At 38.3% G+C, this 13,024-nt stretch overlaps 1 protein-coding gene across 1 annotated transcript in view; it reads left to right on the top strand.

The window, feature by feature from the left end:
• ARHGEF26 (Rho guanine nucleotide exchange factor 26) overlaps positions 1–13,024 on the top strand; it is a 126,056-nt gene that overhangs the window by 86,043 nt on the left and 26,989 nt on the right. The window contains exons 10-11 of the mRNA XM_012774383.3: positions 911–1,000; positions 6,403–6,557. Of these exons, the coding sequence (XP_012629837.1) occupies positions 911–1,000; positions 6,403–6,557 (245 nt within the window). The remainder of the gene's footprint in view (positions 1–910; positions 1,001–6,402; positions 6,558–13,024) is intronic.

Genomic DNA, 13,024 nt, shown 5'->3' with positions numbered 1-13,024 from the left:
TGAGGGGCTTGCCTGAGAAAATGCATTGAAGTGTTCGTTGTAGTGCCTGGAACATAATAAGAGATTGGTGAATGTTTGCCGTTACCACTTGGAATAATTTATATATGAGGCAAAGAAGGAGAAGTTACCTGAGGTGCTACTGCTCAGGAAGGTCTCTCCTCCAGGACCACAAATCCTGTGCTGCCTCCTGAGAGGAGAAGTTAGGGAGGAGAGGGCCTTTAGGAAAAGCTACTAGAGAAGTTCTAACCTTGTACATAAGAGAGATTTTGATAAATTCTGCTTGGTTGTTACTGAGAAATTGAAAAGAAAGAATTTGCACAGAAGACAAAATAAGAAGGTAGTAGTAATTGGTTGTTGAATTAAACCAGGAATGTTACTTAATTTTTTCCAAGAATTTCACATCCCAGTTATAGTAGACTAGTATGTTCCTTCAGGAATCTCCTGTTCACTTGATTTCATACCGGTACTTTCAGGAAAGGCTGGCAAAGATGTACTGGGCAAGTGAATTGCTCTACCTTTATACTGAAAGTATACAAAAGGCTATCATGTGAAGAGATACAGTCCCAGAGACTTGTTTTCTCTATAAGGCAGCATTTCTTTTTCTCTCTTGAGCATAAGTCATAAATATCAAGAGTTATTCCCCCAGACTCGTAGTGTTATATGGGAACTGAAATCACTACTATAGACATCTCGAGAATTAATCTTTGTCATTTGTGAAGGTTACTGATAGGGTTTTATAGATTCTGAGAAAACAATATCATTATTTTCAGCAAAAATAGTGTGTATACAGAGCATTTATGAGTCTCTGGGGCTTCCCAAGTGCTAATTATTTCCTGGGAGGGAAATCTGCTTTTGAAAGTGAGGTACCTCTCTCCTTGACCTTTAACTCTGCTTACTATTCTGTTCCCAGTTGGTTCGACTGTGCAATGAAGGAGCCCGGAAGATGGAAAGGACCGAGATGATGTACACAATTAATTCCCAGCTGGAATTTAAAATTAAGGTATTCTCTTACTTATGTTTATTAGTTGCTTTTGCTTAAGTCTTATCTAAATAGAGATAGTTGAGAACAACAAAGTGGATAGGAGCTTGCTTTTCAAAGAAGAATCATAAATTGGTTAGAGAGAGGCTGGCAGAAGGAGTAGCAGATGCTTTGGGCAATTCTGCTCTTGCTTGCACCAAAGTGACCTTTCTCCACATTGTGAAGTTAAGTATTATCTAAAAAGCACATTTTTTCCCCCCAGGAAGACACCAAATGTGGGAGAAAGTGTAGTTAAAATAATAGAATTTTAAAATTGAAAGGAGAGTTCTTCAATAATCTCAAAATGTCCTAAAAAACAATGGTATCCCATGAGCTGAACCAGGGTATTCTCCTAAATCAAATAAGGACACTCCTTTTCCCATTTGCAAAGCAGATCATTAATGGACAGTTCTTTTCAAGTTGGTTTTTCTCCTATGACTCTTTTTTGAATATGTGCTGCTTGTTACTCCTTGTTTAATACTGCTCTTGAGCAGATGACAAGATGAACAAAGAAGAAGAAAATGACAGTTAATGGCAAATCTAGGTCATGGCTAGTCCTTTGTTGGCTCACAGCTTAGTTCTTAATGGATGTGAGTGTTTGTGATTATGATTCTATTAGTTTTATAGCACATAAATTTAATTAACCAATTTTAAATGACTGGACACATTTTTCCCTAGTGAAAGTGTTTCTAATTCAGGAAGTAGAATTATAGTGAGTAGCATTTCATGGTATTCTATTGAGAGCAGATTCTCTGCCATGTGATATAGTTCAAGGACCGTAGACATAGTGTAGCTACATCCTTTCATTTTATAAATGAGGTAAAGAAGCCCAGAAAATAATTGTCGGCAGATTCACTTGGCTAGCAGTGGTGAAATCAGCACTAGGGTCCAGGCGTCCTGACTTGCAGGTCAGCGTAGACTCTTCTACCATAACATCCTTACTGTAACAGTTTAGATGCAGAAACTTGATCCATAAAACAGAAGATGATGTGTACTTGCTGAAAACAATACACACACACTCACTTTAATAGTCATAATGTCCTCATACAGAAATTATAAAACACAAAATTTTCTTTTGCATAAGAAATCTCTGGAAAGTTACAGAAGAAATTAGTTATCAGTCATTCCCTGTGGCAAGGGGCAGTGGTTAGTGAGCAGAACTGGGCGGATGAGGAATAGAGATGGGAAGGAGACTTTTCACTTAATACTTTCTTATAGTACTTGCTTTTTTTTTTTTTTTTTAACCCCCTCCCTCTGCCACCACTACAATATTGAATTTATTATTCAATGAAACTTTTTGCAGCAGCTTTGTGGAGGTTGAGTTGGGAAGTAGTAAGACCAAGACGGAAGGCCAGTTAGGAGACTCTCACACAGGGTGCCGGGAGCAGGCCACCGGTGGTGATGTCCCCGGGCCCTGTCTCGCTGCTGGGCAGAATCACACCATCACTCAGGTGGGGAATCCAGGAGGAGGAACAAGTTGGGGGAAATGCAGTAAGTTCAATTTTGGCCATATTTGGTTTATGGTACAACTTTAGCTGCTACTTATACAGCTGCTATTACTGTGAGAATACTGGTTGAGTTATTTACTATGTGCCATTTCCATGTAGTCTCATTTCATTCTCACAAGAACCCCATGAAGTATTCTGTTTAATGTTATTACCCCCACTTTATAGATGAAGCATCTGAAGCTAGAGAGATTAAATAATTTGCCCAAGGTCATACACCAAGATGCAGTGAAGTTTGGATTCATACCTTTGTCTGACTGCGGCATCCACATTCTTAGCAATGACAGGGTAATAATGTGGATATTTTTCTAATTTGGAGGGCTAAATAAAATTTATGTGTGTGTGGGGGCATATGTGTAGGCATAAACACACACATTTTTTCATTTTTAAATTTGCAAGTTTGTGGAAGAGCATCATGTACTGAACAGTGGTAATATGATAGAGGGTGGAAGCATGCCTGGACTGGCACTAGGAAGCCAGTAGAAATTAAGAGTATGGGTTCTGAAGCCCGTCTGAATTGCAATAGTAGCTGCACCACTTACTAGTACACTGACAATACAACCTTGGCTATTACTTACCTTTTCAAGTCTTGGTTTTCTGAACCATAAAATGAGTCTGATAATAATACTTTCCCTCATGGAGTTCTTGTGAAGATTAAATTATTTAAGAGATGTAAAGGACTTGAAACAAACCTGATTCATAATAAGCAAACAGTAAAGATTATTGAGAAGCTGTATTGGAATAGTTTCATAGGCATAGTGGGCACGTTGCAGAGTGAATGGGATGTGAAACAGTTTAAACAGGATTTCATTCAGGAAGCTTGACTATAAAGAGGACAGGCCAGTGATAGTAACTAGAGGAGGCACAAAGTCTAAGGACCATTTTAGTGAATAGTCTTCAGGATATCCTGCAGGTTGCAGAAAGGGAAGCAGTACTAATGAGATGGGGGAAATCAAGGGAATAAGGTCTTAGAGTTGCAAGCAAGGTGTTGAGGTAGGAGAGCTCATCCTCTGAGATGGGAGGAAAGAAGTGACGGTTGTAGAGAAAAAGCTGGTTGCCAAACCAAGATGATCAAAGACCAGAGATTAGTTGGTGCCTCAAATCCAGAGTCTTTTCCCTCTAGATCACAGGTTTTTCTAAGAGTTGCCTCTATAGAGTAAGGAAGAATTATTTTTTGTCTTGTGATAGAAAGTTTGACCCGATAGAAAATATGCACATGGAAAAGTTGAGGGTTCTCAGGCTACCCCACAAGCTGTAAGTTGTGATTGAGCAAGGTGGCGGTGTGTTGGTTGGTAGAAGGGTTTGCTGGTTGATATTTGGGGGCCTTGCTAATGAATAGAAGTCCAAGAAATAACAGACAAAATGAAGAACTCTAATGTGTTAAAAAGTCTTTATGTTCAAGACAGTCTTGTGATTTCTCAAAACGTTAAACAGGATTACCCAGTGATCCACCAGTTCCATACCCAAGAGAACTGAAAAGAGGTATTCAAACAAAAACTCATACATGAATCTTCATGCAACATTATTCATAATAGCCAAAAAAGTGGAAATAACCCAAATCAACTGATGAATTGATAAACAAAATATGGCATATCTATACAATGGAATATTATTCAGCTATAAAAAGTAATAAAGTTCTGATATGTGCTACGACATGGATGAACCTTGGAAACATTATGCTAACTGAAAGAAACCAGATTAAAGGTCACATATTATATAATTCCATTTATGTGAAATGTCAGTAGAGGTCAATTCAGAGTTAGATTAGTGGTTGCCATGTGCTTGGGAAAGGAGGAGTGGGAGTGACTGTATATGGGGAATATGCGTATCAGATTTCTTTTTGAGGTAATGAAAACATTCTAGAATTAGTGACGATTATTGCATGACATTGTGAATATACTAAAAACCATTGAATTATATGTACCGTTTGAAGTGGTGAAACGGTGAATTTTATATTATGTAAATTTTATCTCAATTTAAAAAAAAGTATTTGCTCTTCAGAAGCTCTTCCTTTTCTTGCTGCCCCATAAAATTAGTTATATCTTATGTTGAGGCTAGTTTTCTAGAATGCTGAGTGACACAAAAAATAATGAAACGTCTTTTCTCTATAGGCATTACTTCAGTATTGGTTAGACCTTGTCTGTGAATTTCTGTTTTAGCTTCATACCTGGATTCTAGTCTCAGAGCTTCCTTACTAGAGGAATTCACTCATGCTCACTTTGGGTGGTTTTGATTTCTTTTATTTTGGTCATTTTAATAGTCTGAAGAAAACTTATCTGAATGAGTTCAGTCACCCAATAATAACTTTGAAACATAAACCACTTACAGTATCAGATTTTTGTTTTCAAAAGAAGCATAGACAATATTGAAAGCCACTGTCAATTCTAGGTGTGTAGGTAGAAATTTATTTTTGCCTAGTGATGTGTGAGGAGTCCATAAAAATCAATGTACTTTAAAAACAATCAAACAATTGAAAAACCTTTCCTTCCCCATCCCCTACACTAAGAATAGTCATGTACACTGGAACTTAACCGTAATACTGTCCTTGGTTCATCTTGTAGGGTTACACACAATAGCAAGATAGCTCTGAGTTTCCAGTAATTACAGCCCTCCAGCAGGACCCAGCCTGACACAGGAGTGTTTGTGGTGACCTCTTGTGTGTGTGGACTGGTTCTCCTGAGTTATTTAAGCAATCTCTCTGTCTGTTGACCTTTAAGGTCTCAGCTGTCCTTGTTGGTTAATTGTCTGAATTGAGATTTTTTGAGCTGGAAACTTCATGAACTCCCTTAATAGCCGGTTTTGAAAAGCTTGGAGTTAGCCATAATCTTTTATCTTCCTTTTTAAACCTTCAGGAATATAGTATCTAACTAATGAGCAACCTTCTTATGAAAGTCCTTGATATAATTTTTAAAAATATGAAATCCTTTCTTAGCCTTGTCATTTCCTCTCAAATATCTTCAATTTCCTTTAGCTATTTTTAATCATTATTTCCTGAAAAGGATGACATTTGATGCTCGTTGCTTATTTTATGAATGTAGGCTTTTAAACCAGATTTTGGGCAGTAAACATTTTTGGTAACTTAAAAAAAAAGAGCTATCAAGCATAAGGATTATTCTGTGGTTCTGAGAATTTTCTAGTTGGCTTGTACAAGACTGAATAAAGACAAAAAGACTATGCAATTCCTGGGATACCACCTTTTCTATGGGTTTATGATGGATTATTGGGGAAGAACTTTATTTTCATAGCCAAAGTGGCATGATGTTTTCAGGTATGAACTTCGATGGGAAAAACTACCAAAAACTTAACAAGAGATGTTCTCAAGAATATGGTTAAATGGATAATCAGTAGATAAAATATAAGTTTGTAGATTTTTTTTTCTCTTGAAAAAGGCTCTTTAGTTCATATTATAAATGCAGGCATTATTATTTGTCTCTTGTTAGTTATCTTAGAGTTATCTATGTTTTTTTGTATGTTTAGATTCTGGTTCGAGATATTTAAAATAAGTGCAGTTCACACTGATAGATTTCATTACTAGGCTTCTCAGTTTTAAGTGACTGCTTACTTCAATCTTCTTTTTCAGTTGACAGTTAATAGAAGGGTCATAATTTTTGATTGAACCAGTAACATTTTCTCATTGAGTTTTAGTTTCATATTGACAAGTTAATATTTTTTATATTGGAAGATAAATTGTTCTTTTTTAGTTTTTCTTGGGGAATGTGCTGTACTTCTAGTTTATTTAAGTGTTATTAATATATGCCTATAAAATGATGATGCATACCATAATATATATCATTCATTTGAATGTTTTATACTTTACTTTCTATTATCTTAAAATAACTTTAATTTGGCATTGGGCACTGAGTTTTTCTCTTTTTGTAGCCTTTTCCTTTAGTCTCCTCTTCCCGGTGGTTGATAAAAAGAGGTGAGTTGACAGCCTACGTGGAAGACACTGTGCTTTTTTCAAAAAGGACATCCAAACAGCAAGTCTACTTCTTTCTCTTTAACGACGTGCTCATTATCACCAAGAAGAAGAGGTAAGTCTTTGTCTGGTGTTGCTGGCTAGACATCCGGTTTTAAAGTTCTATCATTCTAATGCTTGTTAGAATGGTCATCCTTTAAAAGCTGGAGGTGTTGGATGTATAGTTCCTACATATTGAATCGTAATTGCATCTGTGCTTAAATTACCTGTAGAGTTAAGACTTGAATCAGCAGCATCATAATTCTGACCAAACTTTGTTGAGCTTTTACAACATGCAACCTACTGTGCTAAGCATTTTGCACCTTTATATCATTAATTCTCATATCCCATGGGAAGGCAACACTCTTATGTTCTCATCCAGTGTTTTTCAAACTTCTGCCATAGAACCTTTGTGTATAACAGGTTAACATTAGTCCTATTGATGATAGGCTAGGGAGCAGCTCCAGTGCTTCTCGTAACTTAATTTGAAATCAACTGCCCGTAATGATTGTTAGTCCAGAAGTTCTCCTGTGACTGGGAAGGTGTTAGCCAGACTTCCGTCTGAATGGAACAAATGAATGGAAGTTGAATGGCACAGTGTTTGTTCTTACTTTGGACTTCTGGTTGTGTATTCATGTCCAGCTCTAGGAAGATGTCCAGGAGGAATACTGTAGAAGCCTTTTTTTAAACAGAATTTCTTCTTTCAAACCATTCCCATTATTAAAACACATGCACACATGCACACACCCTCAGTTCTGCCTTTCTCTAGGGAACATTCTTTATTAATGTACTCAGTACATGTAAGGTTGTAAAACATCTTCCTGCTAGACTGACATAAATGTTCCATCTTTCCTAGAATACAAATTTAGAGTAAAAACATAAATCTGTGGTGTGTTATTTCCACATATGAAGGAAATGATGAGCTGAATTAATGGCACACCATGGAAGTAGGGTAGTTCATGGGCTACAGTGTAGGGAAGGTGAAGAGAATCATAGAAACAGATCCTTATGAAAATATAAAATAAATGAAATATTGTTTACATGCTATTTATGAGTGGCTGACTTTGTAGCTTGAAAATTCAAATTAATTGAAATACATTGGGCTTTTATTTTGGCTCCTTTTAATCAGACCATATTATGAATTATTTCAGCTGCTTGGATGTCTAGCTGATATGAAAACTTTGTATGGTCTGCCATAATATGACAATGATAAATACATAAAATGATGATAATTATATTTTATACTTCAGGAAATAGTGTTTTCATGTATCCTAGGACAAATTAGTTCTCTTACCTAGAGTAGTCTAAATGTTATAGTAGCAAAGTAGATTTTATAAAGATTGGAGAAGAATTATAATTTTTGTGTTTTTATGTTTTGTTGGTTTCCTATGAGATAGCCTGTTTCCTTGGCTTTTTTCAAGATGTTTTGTTTTTAGGGGAGAGTAATTATATATGTCTCTTCAAATGCCGGAACTTTTAACATCTTCCAGCTGTTGAAATATTTGTTCTGTCTCAGTGGACCAAGAACTTTATCTAAATTTCTGATTTAAATGATAAAACGTATATTGACAGTACCAAGACAATTTTAAATATAAAAGTAGTTTTGATTATGATGATTTTGGTGACTTGATGAGAACATTAAGGATATTTGAACCAGTATAGTGGTTTATTCTTGTTCTTATACAGAATTACTCAATTTTATTCTTGTTCTTACACAGAACTACTCAATAAATACTGACTTTTGAAAGTTAGAATTATGATATATATTGTATCGTACTTAGCAGCATACTTTTCCCTCCACAAGTGGTTTAGCCATTATATTTAATGTTGTTCTCCTAGCTATCCCACATTTATTTACTTGGGTATGTTTGAACTTGTGCTGTTAATAAAAGAAAGAGCAAGATATATAGCTCCAATGGAGTGGGCAACCTGAGTACCTGATTTTGCCTTTTCCAAAACTGGGATTTTCTTGCCTTGAAAATTAGTTTATCATATTTCTAGGGTGCTCTTAACCTAGAGAATAGCATTGGAGGCCCAACCTGTTTATGTCCTGAATATGTGGTGAGGTGAAAAGCTGACCACAGAAACTCGATAAGCAGGCTTGGGTAAAAATGTACAGTATGCACAGCCCTATTTACACTATAGCTTTAAGGAGGCAACTGCAAATGCTTTGCATGCCAGAGGTGGCAGCAAAGGAGATACAACAGCTCTAAGCAAGGCAATAATTTAGGCTTGGCTATGAAGCACAGATAAAGGATAATTACCTGTGCCAGCTCTTTAGGACTGATCCAACCAACCACTGCCTAATTTTAATTCCAGGCTTCAGTCAAGAAGCCTAGCTGCTGGGTCTCCAGTGGTTTTCAGCCTTCAGGAGGCTTCCCAGCTACTAGGGGAGGCCGCTCGGGAGGACAGTTACTCTTCTTCCCCTAGCCCAGACTGGCAGATGGTTCTGAGCATGTTCCATCGATTGCTGGGGAGTGTGGCCCCCCTCAGCTTTGCAGAGCCCGTATTACTGCTAGTCCCTGCAGAACTGGGCTTGGTTAGAGGTCATGGGGCTGTCTTGGAGGACAGGAATTTTTACTTTTTTAGAATATTAAAAGAAAGTTTAATTTTTAAAATTTTTTAGAAATGGGATCTCACCATGTTGCCTGGGGTGAAGTGCAATGGTTATTCACAGATGCACACAGCACATTATAGCCTCAAACTCCTGGCCTCAAGTGACCCCTGCCACCTCAGTCTCCGCCCCCCCCCCCCCCCGCCCCCAGTAGGTAGGACTACATGGATGCACTACTGTGCCTGGCTCTTTAAAAGAAAGTTTAAAGTTCTCGATAGCTCTGGGCTGCTTGTGAGTCATTCTGTTTGTTCTACCAAATATCAAAAGGATACGTGATTAGTTTTTCTACTCTCAATGAGAGTGAGAACTCATTGGTATTTGAAGCTTTGACTAGAAGTTACCTGGGTACTAGAGAAGACTGCTCAACCTTGGCATTATTGACATTTTGGGCCTGATGATTTTTTGCTGGGGTTGGGGGGAGACTGTCTATCTCTATCCACTGTTTGCCAGTAGCACTTCTCTTACAGTTGTGATAATCAAAAATGTCTCTGGGCATTTTGGGGGGCAAAATAGCTCCCCGTTGAGAACCACTGTACTAGAGTGATGGCACACTAAACTAGCCTTGCCTTTAAAGTAATGAAGATGTATAAATCTATCAGACCTGGCACAGTAATAATAGTAATGTCGTATTATAAAAGTAATAGGTTGTCGAGTTGTACTCATAGTTTGATGAATAATAACTTACTATAATATCCATTTGTGCCTAATAACAACTTATTATAATTGCCTGATTACAAAATACACCTACATGTATAACCTTATGGTGTCTAGTTTTAAAATACAGAAAGTGGATCCAATACCTAAATAAGTTCAAACTCCCAGAAGATTTATTTTGTAAGATAGTTAATTGTCTTATTTTTCTCATTTAGTCCTTTATACCTAGCTTAGGCCTTCCCTCCCAATTTTGCTTAAAGCCAAAAGAAAAATTTTCTTCCCTGTATTAATTTCCTACAGCTGCTATATTGAAGTACCACAAAGGGAGTGGCTTAAAACAATAGGAATTTACTATCTCACAGTTCTCAAGGCCAGAAGTCCAGTCAAGGTGTTGACAGGGTCTTCTTCAGAAGGCTCTATGAAAGAATACTTCCTTCCCTCTTCCAGCACCTGGTGGCTTCCTGGCGTTCCTTGGCTTGTGGCAGCATGATGCCAGTCCCTGTCTGTGTCTTCATATGACCTTCTCTCCATTGTCTTTCTGTGTCTCTGAATGTCCCTCTCTTTATAAAGATATTAGGATTGGATTATTGGATTTAGGGCCCACTCTAATCCAGTATGACTTTCAACTTGATTATGTGTGCAAATAACTTACTTCTAAATAAGGTTACATTCAAGGTTCTGGGAGATTAGGTCTTCATCATACCCCTTTGGAGGATACAGTTCAACCCACTACACACCCCTGTCCCATCTCCATTACTTCACTTAAGCATGTAATTAAGAAGTGTGCTGTAATGTCTTAAGCTAGTTCTAGAACACACATTTTAAACATTAATTCATGCCATTTTTCATAGATTTCTGAATGTCATTATGGTCTCATGACTTGAACACCTCTATGTGGCGGTCTCATAGGTTACCTTGATGGCCAGATCTTCTCTTTCAAATCTGTTCCTTCTCCAGGGTTTATTCCCTTCTTAGTAAAAGGCACCTTCATCCACCTACTTGCTCCACAGTAAACCTGCACGGTTACCTAGACTCTCCCTCTGCGTCACTGCACTTCGTATCCGGTCAGTCACCAGTCTTCTCTCCTCTCACATTGCCACCACCCTTGTGCCAGCCACCTCAAACTCTGCCTATAAGACATGCCTAACTGGATTCAAGCCACCCCCACCCCAATCCATTTTACATTCCCCAGCCAGAGTATGCTTTTTAAAAGACAAATCTACTGAGTTTCTCTCTTGCAGAAACCCCTTCCACAGTCTTACCTTGCACTTGGCATAAATGCCTCACTGAATACCACCCACTCCCTTTTGCAGGTCCTTGAACCACCCACCTTCCTAGCCAGCAAGGCCTGGCATGTTTTCCTCTCTCTGCCTGGAGTGCTTTTCCTTCCCTACTAACCTTACCCCACCTCAGGCCTTTTATGGCAAAGTCCCTTTCGTCCTTTAATTGTCACATCCACTGGGAGTTATTATCCAGCTCTCTAGAGTGGGTTTATTTCTGCTGCTCTGTGGTCCCATAAAACCATGTATTTTCCTTCCATAACATTTACTGTTAACTACGTGTCCATGTCAGTCTTGTTGACCTTTGTATCCTCAATGTGTAACCAAGCACGTAGCCCATAATGATCATTTAATAAATATTTGTTGACTGTGAACAAATCATGTAGGCAGTCAAGTATAAACATTTTGAATGAACGCATTATTTGGGGGGCAGACTCCCCTTTCCTATTATCTCTATGCTAGAATCTCTTTGAATTCTTTCATTTTTAAAAGATAATGTGATTTTGTATTCTACTGTGTGTATATATACATATATTGTTATATATATTATATATATTCTACTGTGTATATATATAATTTTTTATACTGAGAAAAAGGTATATTTAGAATTAGCAATTAGACTCAGTTTAGATAATCCCAGTTTTGTTGGCAGCATCCAAAGCATCATAGTCAAAAGCCAGTGGACTTATGCCTTCTTCTCTCCATCAGGCTTAATTAGGGTGCCGACCTTGAGCACATCAATGTCACAGAGCTCCTTTGCAGCCTGTTTGGTCTGGTCCTTGTTGTTGGCCTTGACATCTACAGCAAATGCAAGTGTGCTGTTGTCTTCTGTCTTCATGGCCAACTCAATGGCTAGAGAGAGTTTGGTGATGGTATAGTGGTCACGCTTGTTTTCCTGGGGGAACTCTTTTGAGGATATTTGGGCTGCTTTCAGAGCCACAGGGTCTTTGGCCACTGGAAGATGAGTGATGTGTGGATCTTTTCTCTGTGGCTGTGGACACGTTTCATTACTGCCTTCTTGATCTTCAAAGCTAGGCTTTGAGAAAGGAAGGGGCTTCTTTCTTCACTTTAAGTGCCATCTTCGTAAAAAGGTAAATAAATGTGTTTAATTATTTAATTTCACCAGGCACAAATCTGGAGGTTTGTTTAGCACATGGCTTCTCACCATCCTCTGAAATTTGACCCATATACTTATCTGTAAATGCCACATAACCTCAATTTGAAAAACCTTTAAGACTATTTGCAAAACTGTGCCTTATATAGGAAAATTTTTTTGCTTGTTTTTGTTTTGTATTATTGTATCAACTAATGTTTTGGGCTACCAGTAGAAGTATACTCATACAAAAGGGTTTAAGCAATAAAAATGTTGAATTCCCCTCTCTTTCTCTCTCTCTCTCTCTCTCTCTCTCTCTCTCTCTCTCTCTCTCACACACACACACACACACACATATACACACACATGAAACAAAAACTAAGTAGTCAGGGGAGTTTGGGAAACCCTAAATACTCTATTCCCCTTTGGGAGATTCACTGTTGGATCATATAGGCAGGCTTTTGGCTGCAGGCAACAGAATTCCCAAATAACAATAGTGGCTAAAGCTATAAAGAGTTCTCTGACAGCACATGAAGGCCGAGCACGGCCAATCCATGTCCAGTAGATTTCCCCTCTCCATTTCCAATCCAGACCCCAGCCCCCCTTTCCATTCTTTGGCTGCACTGTGCTCTGTGCTCAACTTTGCCCCCAGGGAGCCTGTGGGTGTGTATGACTCCCGCAGGTCCAGGCATCATAATTTCACTCAAAGACATGGGAGGGAAGGTGAGGAACAGAGGGTGGAGGAACATGAGGGTGAGGAACAGAGGCTTCCCATAGAGGGCTTTTGCTTCTCTTTTTATCAGCAGAGAAAAACCCTTCCCAGACAGTCCCCGGAAGACTTCTTGTACCTTGTGGTTCATTCTTGGGTCACAAGAGTTCTCCTCAGTATAAGGGAGGCTGGG

Source organism: Microcebus murinus, chromosome 1, assembly GCF_040939455.1.
Source record: "Microcebus murinus isolate Inina chromosome 1, M.murinus_Inina_mat1.0, whole genome shotgun sequence".
Classification (NCBI taxonomy): Eukaryota; Metazoa; Chordata; class Mammalia; order Primates; family Cheirogaleidae; genus Microcebus; species Microcebus murinus.
Note: the sequence above shows the minus strand (reverse complement) of the source record. Positions and strands in the feature narration are given on the sequence as shown.